Here is a 12,657-nt window from a genome sequence, read left to right as displayed (position 1 = left end):
GCTCTGATTAGAGCTATTGCCATCGAGCTGGGTTTCGCTATTTAACACTGAAGACTTCAAGGCCCAATCAAAGTCTTTCATCTGTTTGAACATATTCCAGCTGTATTTGGATGAAAAGTACAAAAACCTTTAGGTCTCATTGTTTCAGTTGTGTGCGGTGGACTATCTTTTGAATTAATCAAACCAAACATAAAAGGACAACACCAGACTGTTTTATTTTTATTTTTTTTAATTCACTATTTAACTTTGTACATCTGGTCACAAGAAAGAAAAAAAAAATCAAAAACAATCAAGACCTGCCAGCTTCTCTCGTATTCACTCACTCTCACAAACACTCACACAAAACCACCACACTTGCTTGTGCTAATTTCTATCTTTGATTCATCTCTGCTTTTATAACTTAAAAAATAATTTAAATTAAAAAAAAAAAAAAGATTTAAAAAAAAAAACCCAACAACAACAACATTGATTTTCATGGGCACTTGAGAGAGATGAAACCAAACAAAGGGGCTGGCTGACGCATCAGTGGTTTTTCTTACTGAAGTAATCGGGACGTGGGCTGTTCAGAGTTTGGAGTTATTCTCCCAGAGGAAGGAGTCATTCCGCAGCACTTTTGCCAATTTCTCATTGAACGGCATGTAGAAGTCCCGCAGGATCTCTTTAGTGATGGGCAGCATTGGTCCCAGGTTTTTGTCAGCCGGCCTCCTGGTGTTGGATGCTGGACTTCTTGTTATTTCCGACTCTATTTCTTTTGTCAGCGGCCCTGTGAAAACAAACACATGTTTCACATCCCCGCTTTCTGGACTACTTTAGACTTTGCTGCAGCTCTAAACAAATGGAACAAAAATACTCTTGGAGGACTCTGAAACTGAATAGTGTTTGGGACGTAATAGCACCTTGAATGCTCTTTGAGGAGCTCCGTCTGCAATTCCACTGCGGAATAAACCAGCCAGAAAGAAGCAAGTGGGGAGGGGGGGGTTTCTATACCACAGGGCAGAACTGTGATACACTGCAGTCCGGGGTGCTAAATTAACCTTTCAAAATGTACATATTTACCAGCCACTGGCGCAAATTGTTTCAATTCGCCAGCCACTCAATAGTAAAAAAAATGTTTTGTGTCTAAAGTCTACTAATCAATTTCATATTTTACCAGCTGGTGGTTGGTGCTAATTTCCCACCCGTCTGTTGTTTACCTCAGGTTGGCATCTTCGATGCCGAAGGTAAAAGGAGAATCAGGTGGGACTTTTGATTTTCTTTCCAAGCCAGTAGGCTGTACATGACTTGAGCACTCCAAAAACAAACACAATTTGCTAGCTCAATACATGCACTGCTTTTTTTTTTTTAGTCGCACTGCAGAACAAAGCAGAAATCGCTCCCTCGACTTCTATTTAGCGTTCGCGGCAGGGCTCCGCGATCGAGCGTATTCAAATCCCGATCTCGGTCAATGCCTTTGTACGATCTCTTTCACAAAATGACACTATTTGTCCTATTTTCCCCCCTCAACAAATTACAATGCAGCGTTAACCCTTGCGATGTGGAGCGGCAGGAACCGTCGGTAAGGAAAGTAAATCCAGCGATCCCGGGCGAAAAACAAGTTCAGGGTTGTATTTATCAAAATAAGACAGGAGACAAAAGTTGATTGTTTTTATGTTCAGTGTCCGATTTGTGAAAATACTGCGTTTGAGTTGAAAACGAAAGCCTTCCCTCTCTGTTGCCCGAAGTGGATGTTTCTGCGTCGGGCCTGCGAGCGCCTCGCAGGGCTGCGTACAGAGACTAAACTACCAGGCGTTGTAATGATTTGGCAAAGTAGGAGGATTATCGTTTAAAGGCAGTCTAATCTTCTGCGTCAGGCTCATCGATGATGATGAATGATCATCGGTCTCTGGTTTCGACACATCGTTTCCAGACATCGATGTTTTATTGGACCAGGAATTAGTTCGGATGCGTTATTCAAGGAAGAAGGCATCTCGAGAGAGAGAGAGATGCATGAAATTCAGGGCGGGCCGAACTCGGCGTAAACACCGACCGCACGTCGGGGGCCGTCGAGTTATGTGTCAAGATCGCTTCTGCATCAGGTAAACGAGGCCGGCGACATTTATATTGAAAAAGAATCGGGGAAAGAGAATCGTGATCTCAATTCTAAGTCGGAAAATGATGATTCTCATTTTGTCCAGAATCGAGAAGCCCTCGTTTGTGGCTGAGACGCAGCGCCGTTCGCAAATCAAAGCATTCAATTGCCGCGCTACAACACCGCACAAATGAAAGACGAAAAGACGTAGATACATTTTTCCGGTTGCGAGTACAACTGAGAGGCTGTGGACCGAGTCTTTTCTTCTGCTTTGTTTGAGGTTTTTTTTTAAAAAAATAATTTTTTTTATCATTTTTTATTTCTCAAACTTGTCAATCTTCCTGTGTGAAACTGTTTGGGATTAAACATGAACCCTTAAAAAAAAAAAAAGAAATGCAAATTTTTCTCCACCAGTATTCAGTACAGGCTTGTACAAAATTGTAATCACATCGTCGTCTTGGCATTTTAATGTGACAATGACTGACTGATAACGGATTTGTTCAATCAGCATGTCCGAGGATGGCGACCTCCTGCTGCTGCTGCTGCTTATGGTCCCAGCCATTGTAACTCGACGTATCCCTATTCGTATTTAGTGAGCTCGTTTTGCATTGCGCTGCTCCCGAGTCCCGAGAGGGAATGATCACATGCGGGGGTCACATTTTGCGATGTGCCGCTCACTCACCCAGGTTAAGGAAACCAAAGACTCGGTGCATCGTGTATTTCCTGTTCGAGGCGTGGTCTTCCAACCTCAGGACCAGAATCTGCTCCCTGCCGAAGACGGTCAGCCAGTCCATCAGGTACACGATGTAAAGGCCGACTTGCAATCTGACCTGAGGGCACAAAACGGGACAACCAAGGTGAGATGTAACCGAGTTTCGTCCTGGAAACTCAGCAGACGGACGCGTGCGTACGCCTCTTGAAGGAGACGAACACGCGTCGGGAGGCAACGGCTGTGGGAGGGAGTCTGAACTGCTTTAACTCTCTTTGATCTCCCCCGTCAATTCGACTGGGTGATGCCAGACACCGTGTGGGCATGTGAACATGTGCTGGTATTATGTGGTGTTTTATTATGTGGAGTGGCTGAGGGATATAAGAAAGACGGAGTTACCTCGAGAATCGAGAAACCAGGCACTCATTTTATACCACGCCCCCCCCCCCCTCCCCACCCTTCCCCCTCCCCCGACATGATTTTGCAATTTAGTTTCACTTCACAATGAGGTGAAGCCACTTATATCGATACCTCAGTTCCTTCTCTTTTTTTAAAAAAAAATTATATAGCGATGAATTGAAATATTTTTAGATTTCTCGTAAAACAAACAATTTAACCAGCCTGTATTCTGGGAGCAAGTTGCAGCCCGACAAATAGATTTAGCCCGCTGATCTTTTGTGAGATTTCAACCAGAGCATTTCCAGATAGCCTAATTGATGTTGAAATGGATTTTTAGATACCCGTGTTACAGTTCATTGTAGAACAGTAAGCGTACATAAAAAAAAAAAAAAAAATACCTCACACCCTTTTTAGTCCAACCGAGAAGCCATTTGAATGATTCCAAGCGGAGGCCAGTGAACATGTCTTTGTCAAATTAATTTGGTACAACAGTTTCGGCCAATCGTCTTCTCGTTCTGGTGTTTGTTTTCACTCCCTGGACCCTAGTCTGAGCTGCAAAACTTTTATCAAGGAGCCACAGGCGTGAAAGGCTGCTGCGTGGACAGCTGCAATGCTTTTCACATGGGCAAATAACTCTGAGAAGATATTAGTGGATGGACAATTAGGCCAGCGGCAGAGAGCAGGCGTGCTCCCGGTGGGCCGTGAAGCTCGTCGGTGGCAGTCTGAATACAAGGCGGCCTGGGGTGGGGGAGCCAAAAAGGAGACGGGGCCGGTCCCTCCCCCCTCCCTCTCCCTCCCGCCGCCCCTCCCTCTCACCCAGTCTGCCTCGGGGGGAGAGGGGGGGGGCACTGTGGGGGAAAAACTGGCGGTGGGCCCTAACACCGGGGCCCTGCGCCGACCGACACTAAGTCTGCGAGTAAAGAAGGTCGTTCACAGCGTTGTGGAACTAGATTTTGTACACAGAGGCTTGAGGTGTTGAAGTGCTCAACAGCATTGCCGGTCCCTTCCCTTCCCTAAATGCCGGTTTTCGGCAGGGGGGGGTGGGGGTGGGGCCGTGAGACAGAAAGGCGGGGAGGGAGGGAACACTCACCGGCATGGCATTGTTGACAGTAGTGTTGTACACACAGGAGCGCATCGTGTACTCCGTAAGGCACCCCTCGAATAACTGCAGTGACTCCGACACCTTCTCGTGGAAATCCTCTGCAGACTTGTTGGCGATGCCAAAGTAAAGGTAGTCAGAGTAGAGCCTGCAAGACAACGGAGATGCTCGGTGACCAAATTTGAACGCGCAAGAGTATAAACCTTTTTTTTTTTAATATTATTCTGTCTTCATGCACTAAAAAGCAGCAGTTTATGCAGTCACGCTGTTGAAGAAAAATTGGTTATAAAAAGATTGATTTTTTGGGGGGATTTTTTTTTTTATCCTGTTTCAAACTGATTTTAGGTAATCATAACAAAATGAGCCTTATATATATATTCATCTCATATCGTAGTGAATTTTCGTTCAGTTGACTTCTAATGTTTGCCCTGAAGATTGAGTAAATGTGTCTGCCGCCTGACGTATGAAAAGGAATGCTGGAGACACCGAGCCACATCATCGGCGCACTGCAATTTAGTTTGAGATCTAAGACAGTGTCCGTACCGAGGAAATGCAGAGGCTGTAAACAAGTCTCGCATAATAAAAATGGCGCAGTTGATCTAATTGAGCGTGAAATTCATTTCCCCAAGAATTGTGTTTGGGGAAAGGTCGCACGGGCCGTGATTTGACAGACGAAGGCAATTACGGAGGGTATGTTCAGACTTTTTCCGCCGTTAAAAAAAAATCAAAAATCAAAAAAAAAAAAAATCAACGTTATCAAGCATAAAATCCCAGTTCGAACAGAAGCCCTCGCGGGCCTTCGGCAGCGAGCTGTCCGCCCGTCTTGATAGAGGCATCATAACGAAGCTTGCGTGACAGCCAGCCTAAGTAAACGCCCGTCACGTCTCTTGTGACAACAGGTGTTTTGTTTGTTATAAACCTGGAACACATCTGTCAACGTGTCAACAGTTACGATAGGGGCGCCAAGCCGCATCCTGCTATTACTGCCATTTCGGTCGAGGCTGCGCGACCGGGTGGCAGAGAGACGGAAGAGTGTCTTCTCCCACCTTTCCACCGGGTCCCTGAGCATGACGATGAAGTGGGCGTCGGGCTGCAGGGCGTGAATGAAGTCCTGGATGAGGAAGGGAGGCTCTCCCTCTGTGGTGTTGTCATAGAAATACACCCAGGCGTTGTTATCCCACATGGTGGAGGCACTGGCTTCTCCTGCATGAACATACAGCCACATTTAATTCAAACACAAAAACATGCACGCCGACCATCACGCGCGGGGGGGATGTACGCAGTCAGTCACGCCGGGACGAAACAAAACACACGCGTGCGGATATGTGTTCACTGTTTGGCGTCGTTGAACATACCCATTCATTTTTGTTGGGTTTTTTTTGTTGTTGATTTAAGATATTTTCGAGGCAGCAGAGGGGTTTAAACTACTGGTCCTTTCACCGTCTTATCCAACCAACAGAAAATTTAATTAGCTTCTCTTTTGAGGATCCATTAATTGCTTAATCCTTTGCCAAGCAGAAATGCCAAATATGTCATGGTTCCAGCCATCTCAAAAGTGAGGATTTGCAGCTCTTCCCTGTTTTATATCTTTGTAATTGGGTTTTGAGCTGGAGGTCAAACAAAACCAACTGAATACGTGATCTTTGACTCTTGTGACAGACATTTCTGCAGTGTTTTTGACTCTTCAGATGGCCGTCAAAGTAGTGAAAAAGAGCGATTTCAATATTGAAGATAGGTTAGGTTAGGTTAGGTAGTTACTTTATTAATCCCCGAGGGGAAATTTTTTAAAAGATAGTTAGATGCAGAGGTCAAACTAATTTACTACTACAATTAATGTCCTTGTGCACTTATGAGCTATGTTTGAAAAAAAAAGTCCTTTCATTTTAGTTTACAGTAAACAAGATTTTCTTGTGACATTGACAGTGCACATGAATGAATGATTGGCTGACTGACCTCCAAACCCTGTCAAAGTAAAAAAAATATATATATTTACTGCTGTTTGTACACTAAAGTTGTTCTTCAGATCCAATTTTCATTTAGAGTTTTGAATTATTAATTTTTTTTTGCTCTAGTCATTAAAAAAAAACAAAAAAAACCCAGCTAATTTTCCTGCAGTTTTGTCTGTTTAGGAAACGATAAATACGCAGAAGCCTTCATATAATTGCCTCTAAATTATGGTCAGAACTCACAGACGCAGCATGTTCCCACCCCACATGTAACATGCCAATAAAATTAGAGATGCTGAAACAAGTGCACAAACAGGCATAAAAAAAAAGAAAAAAGCAAGAACAGGTACATCTGCAGCTGTGAGAAACAAAGAGTGGAGCGACTTGCAGTCCGCCCGGCGACAGTACTGCTGCTCGTAGCGAGTCGGAGGACGTCGTTTCTCAAACAACTTGAGACGAGAAACTTTATCAGTTCCCGCGCTGAGAAATGATATCCAGGATTCATTAGGCTGTCTGTGCCTTCATTACCCTCTTATCTGTGAAGTGAAGCCGTGATGTATTTGGAGAGAACACAACACGGGCCTTTATCTACCTCACTTCCTTCGGAAGAAAGAGATGACAACCAGGACCTATTTTCTTGCGATGACAGCGGTGCGAGTGGAACGCCGTCGCTGATAATGCCGTTACGCTTAAAATGATACACGCTGTGATCAAGTCTATTTAAAGGTCTCTGTGTCCATTAAAAGGGCTCATTTCGCTCCGCGGGGAGAGGTCTGTAATAGGACAAACAAATGGAGGAGCCAGACCGGCGTGCCTCTGGTGTTTCACAGTGGCTTGGTCTTGGCCGGCGGTTGAAGAGAATCAGAAGCCCGCGATCCTGGCCGAAGGCCTGCACCTTGCTGGGCTCTCCCAGGGCATGGTGTGAATACTGAGAGGGGCTTTGGCACACTCCCCCCCCCCCTCACAAGGATTATTTATTTAAAGAGGGAAACAAAACAGGGCAGCATGCTAAGCTGCTCTCAATGCTCCAACTCAGTCCAGTGTGAAAAGCCCATTGTTGAAAACTTAAATCAGTTTTTCTTTGCAGCTGAGCAGTTTCTTTGAGATCGTGTTTGGACGGCGGGAAGAGACAGAAGCAGATAGAAGCAGAGAGGCTGGAAACAGGATATGCAGATAGAGGAAGGAGGTTTGTGAGACTTCTCCACCCCGCTGCGGATATTATTGCTGTCCTGACACAAAAAAACAATGATTCCTTTATACCGCACTTCAGTGAAGTGGCTAAGTGAGGCAGAAGGAAGTCCGGTAGTATTAAGCTGTTGGAGCCTCTCTTTAGGGCTGAGCCACTATCTCTTAAAAATTACCTTCCCTCCCTCGAGGAAGCGACAGTGGCCGCTACGGAGCGGCCGTGCGCCTCAGCCTCGCTACCTGCTGCTTTAATTGTAGCGTTGTAATATTGAAGACGGGATTACGAGTGAAGTTCCCGGCAAGTGTCGGGTCACCCCGAGCCAAAACGCCATCGACTGCAGCCTGACGAGGGCGCCGGGTACTGTCGGGCACAGATCGCAGCGCGGATACATGACCTGAGTAACTAATATGATTCTGCAGAGGGAAAAAAAAAAAAAAAAAAGGGGGGGGGGGGGGGTTACCATCGAAAGCTGTTGCCTGACACGACTTGATGCTCTGACAAAACAGGAAGGCAGAGATTAAAGAGCAGGAAATGTTTGCGCAACTAAAACTGCCTGGAGATCTGATTAGCAGGATGTCAGACAGCGTTTTACACGGCTATCATTTGTATCTCGTTCTCTTAGCTTCCCACTAACGTGTAATTCTCAAGATAATCATTCTGCAGTAGATTGGTTGTGTTTTACTGGGTCGGACAAACGCTGATAAGCAACTTCCTGTCATAATATGCCACCCCAAGGTGTGCTGAGTTGGAAATTATGCTTTACTTGTGCTTGCACAGCGCAAAAAGTAGAATATAATATTCAGTGTCTGTGTTACAGTTAAGTTTAGGCCTGGAGTTGATATTCGATAGAAAGTTTGGTTTTGTTGCTTTTGGATTAAAGAATGTGTTTACCGTTAGTAAAGGGGCCGGATGAAGGTTAGTTTTAAACTGCATTTATAGTTTAAAGAAGACGTTAACAGGAGAGCTGTCACAAACAAGGCATGGCTTTATCGTTGTTCAGCATTCAGTTTTACTGTTCATATCGTCACGGCAACACCAGGTACATCTATTTGTTAGGGATGTGCCATATTGTTTCGTTCCTATAATACTGTTATGAATTTTATTCGTCATGTTAAAAATGATATCATGAAAATGATAAAGATCAGATGTACAACAAACTACACCAATATGATTACCAAGTATTTGAAGGAAAGCTGTTGCATTAATGCTGATTTTGTAGCAATTGTTTGTTTTTGTAAATTAGTAATAAAATATCTTTCAGTATTTTGTCATATCGTCAATAATATAGTTAAAGCAAGTATTGTGATATTATTCTGGGGCCGTATCGTGTGTGTGTGTGTGTGTGTGTGTGTGTGTGTGTGTGTGTGTACACTCAGGATGATTGTGCTTTCGTTATAATCCCCATACTCTGTTTGCATTCTTCATTTGCTCTCTCTTTACTAAACAAAACACTTGCAGTTGACATCTGAGCCTTTTTTTTTTTTTTTATATTTCCTGTCATCTTCATTGTCAACAATCTTCATCTGCATCAGAAAGTTGCAGCTGCTGCAATCATCTCGGTAGCCCGAGTATGCAGTTGCGTTTTGTAACTTAGTTCAGTGCAGCAGTCCTTCACATCCTCTTCGTGTCAGTCCCTCAAACAAATAGTTTAACTTTTTTGACCAAAAAGTACGTTTGTGGTAAGGAATGGATGATTTCTATGTCAGCAAAATATTTCACAAATAGATCCTGATCCAGTGGGTTTTGAATTATGCGCTTTATATATTGAGTATTGGTTATCAAATGTGCTTGTTATAAGATGATAGTTCACATTTGGGGGGAGGGGGGGAAAACACACGATACTGTAGTCAGACTGACTGTCATTTGACTTACCGATGATGATGTCAGGGTGACTCGGGGATCCACTGGCATTTGCTGTGAGGTTGCCCTGAATTTGGTAAGCAGCCTGATCGAACAAGTCCAGGTAGTCTTCCACTGGGTATCGATCATGGAAGCCCTCACTGAGACGAATGATGCCTGGCAGGGAAAGAAGACAAGTCAAGGTGAACACACCTCATAGGAGACACATATATGTTTGGGTAGGTTTCTGTTTGTTGGCGAGTTATCACATCTCATCTTATCACATGAGCCTGGGGGGAAAAAAAGCGCTCGAGTGGACATGGCTTTGGGTGGGAATCCACAGCCAGAGGTGGGTGTGTATTCATCAGGCATGTTTTTGTTAAAGCCTGCTAGCGCTCCTCTCCGTGGGTTTCTGTGATCACATTGAAGGAAGTCATTAGAGCTTCTTTGTGTGTTGTCCTGACTGCAGGGTGACCTAAAAACAAATCCAAGTTCAGATCCAATCTAAACTCGTCAGGGAACAACCGTCCCTGTTCGGATTTTTGTCTTTCCAATTAAGGGCCGATGTCAAGTTAATGCTTTAAATGCTGGACTGGCAAAGGCGTTTTCCATCTGAGCTGCTGTGGTGCTCAGCACAATTAGAATTTACTAGGCAATTGTAGAGATACGGTGTAAGACTGAGGAATATCCATGCATGAGGATAATGAGGTAACTCGGGTGTCTGTTACTCTCAGTGATGCTTTGATGGTGCCCGAGTAAAACACCTTTCTCTAGTTGGCAGGAAAACATGATTAGAAAACTCTAGTAAAGCCTCCAAACACTCAGCCTGCATCGTAATTCATCCAGAACGGTCACGCTTGTGTTAGGTGTGGTGGCTCTGGTGTGTCCTACTTTTTGTTGTATTTTTTTATTTTAGCATTTTGATGTGAATTAAGCGTAGAGCAATTTTCAAATAGGGCGTCTCTCTCGATGGCAACTGTACACAGAAGAGACATCTGCTTAAGATTCAAACTGCTCCTCTAAGAAAGTTATGTGGCGCGGATCGCATCAAATCACCTTTTCACTGCATCGGCTGAGCGGCGCCTCGAGGGGAATGAAATAAATAAATACAAAACAAGACCATTTGAATTCAGAGTGTTCTCAAAGGATGTGTTAAGAGAAAAGCGCTGATTACCAGCACATAGCCTGAAGTACAGGACTAGAAGGGATGGAGAGAAGGAAAGTGACAGCGAAGATGAAAGCACGGAGGAGCAGGAGGAGGAGGGGGTAGGGAGGGGGGGGGGAGGTAGGGGACAATAACTGAGAGGGACCTATGTCCTTGGGATACAGCTGCATTTGCTGCTACGCAACATCACAAGCTGCAGAAAACATACGCGGGAGGCAGATAAATTAAGGCAAACAACTCGTCCACGCCCCACAATGTCATGAGCTTCAAATAATTTTCAACTGCAACTAAATGCAACACATTTAAAATAAGTATTGCACGCAGATTGATCAATCCACCAATTAGGTTTTGTGAGTCTAAGAGGGATTAGGGGCATAATCAGCAACTGGATGAACTTCAAAGGGAGAGCTCTGGCTGTGACAGTTAAGCTTCTCTTGATATCTGTGGTGAAAATTTTGGTGATTTATTTTTATTTTTATTTGCCCAACATGGTGCGTTGCACAATAATTATGCCAAAACCCAAAATGAAATTATTAAAAATCATTAAGTCATCTTTATACAGTTAGTTCCAGGCAAAACAAAATACGTGTATCAGTCATTGCTGAGCAGCTTGTATCCACTGTGAGAAATCACCATGATAATTGAGTCCTCACACTGCACTGATGTGATAGTGCAGCTGCTGTTCTTAAAGGAGAATTATGAGATTATGTGCACAACTCGGTGTAAAGCCATTATCTAATCTGCCTTTGATTTTGTAATCAGAGATGATTTTCCATCAGTCGAGAGGCAGATCAGTGGCCTGCAGTTTAACTGCTCATCATTTTTCTTTAAAATGTTTCTTCTCAATGACACGCACACACACTGACTCACACTACTGATGCCTCTCTCTTGAGCTGTTGAAGTTTCTCCATTATTCATGAATCTTAATGACTGTTTCGGCTATAAAGGGAAACAAGAAACACAGGTATTGCGCGTGATGATTTGCCTTTTTTTGGGGGGGGCGGGGGGGGCGGAAAAAACACGAGACGGAATTAGAATGTTTGCCTACTTCAAACTTTTACCGCTCGCTTTATTATCAGCTAGATTTAATTCAAGAAAAAAAAAAACCAAAGGAGCAGGCCAACGTTACACCTGCAAGTGAAGTGAGTGTTGGATTTGTACAGTACAGAGGGGTTTCAGTTCTCGCTCCCAGATTTTTGCATGGCTCTTAATCCCATCTGTGATGGTGTGGTACTTCTTTTAACATGACAGATGCTCACGGAGAAAGAAAAACCACGATGGCAACCACACTTTTAGATGACAGAGCTGCCGTTCGACCAGATGTCTGCTGTGAGGCGGCTCTTACTTTCGTGCCGCGCAGTTTGAGGGTTTCGTCTCTTTGTTTGAGTAAATGACTTGTTTGAGTTACCACCTGTTCAAACTCCTTGAATGCCAACCGTGAAAGCCAGCCCTGTGGCAGCAGTAGGTTGTGTGTGTGTCTAAGAAATCCGAACTGAAACAAGCCAGTGATTAACAGATAGTGCTCAAGTCTTCACCATCTTTAATTGGCAGATATTTCCAACAACAAGAGTTTGTCAAATATGAAACGGCTCCATCATAAAAAAAAAATCAAATCATTTTCTGTGTGATTAAATAAATGTATAATCGCTCGTACTCTTTTCAAGGAGAGTACAAAAATATTCAGTGTGCAAAAGGGGGACCAGGTAGAAAGCTGTAAAACAAAGCAACAGCGAGAAGCCGAGGGAAGCCGACTTCATGTTGTCGCAAGAAACGAGTGCAACATGAACGTTTGCTAAACGAGAGCAGGAAACGGTGCGCCCACATGTGTGGGCTCAAAGTGTGTGAGGAGGCTTCAAACACAATTTTTCACATGTTACTTTCAAGTGGTTTCTACCGCGGAGACAAATCTATGTCACAGATGACGGTGAACTAAGGCAGTCTCGATTCTTCGGCGTAGAGTTTCAGTCGAGCTGTTAATGAGCATCGTTACCACATGAGCGCTGCCGTCTACGCGCTAAGATGGGGAAGCGGCGCTGGTAAGGGGCTAATGATGGTGGAAATCCACACAGGAGGAGGAAAAAAAAGAGAAAAAAAAAGAAGATTAACATTCAGAATGCTGAATGGAGAAGGCGATAAAGATTGTAAGTACACCATCAGAGCTGTAAATTTGGGGCTAACAGCTCTCAGGTAGAAAATAAACAACTTAACTTTATTCTCATGCACGGCACAAAACGGGTCTTGAATAT

At 44.0% G+C, this 12,657-nt stretch overlaps 1 protein-coding gene across 1 annotated transcript in view; it reads right to left on the bottom strand.

The window, feature by feature from the left end:
* Positions 1–212: 212 nt before the first annotated feature.
* LOC138204847 (carbohydrate sulfotransferase 15-like) overlaps positions 213–12,657 on the bottom strand; it is a 35,649-nt gene continuing 23,204 nt past the window's right edge. The window contains exons 4-8 of the mRNA XM_069160401.1: positions 9,280–9,423; positions 5,322–5,478; positions 4,267–4,423; positions 2,751–2,898; positions 213–763 (exon numbers count right to left, since the gene is read on the bottom strand). Of these exons, the coding sequence (XP_069016502.1) occupies positions 564–763; positions 2,751–2,898; positions 4,267–4,423; positions 5,322–5,478; positions 9,280–9,423 (806 nt within the window). The 3' untranslated portion in view covers positions 213–563. The remainder of the gene's footprint in view (positions 764–2,750; positions 2,899–4,266; positions 4,424–5,321; positions 5,479–9,279; positions 9,424–12,657) is intronic.

This window comes from Embiotoca jacksoni, unplaced genomic scaffold (assembly GCF_022577435.1).
Source record: "Embiotoca jacksoni isolate LCO1_2020_lvr unplaced genomic scaffold, fEmbJac1.0.p SCAF_26, whole genome shotgun sequence".
Lineage (NCBI taxonomy): Eukaryota > Metazoa > Chordata > Actinopteri > Embiotocidae > Embiotoca > Embiotoca jacksoni.
This window is presented reverse-complemented; position numbering and strand designations above follow the sequence as displayed.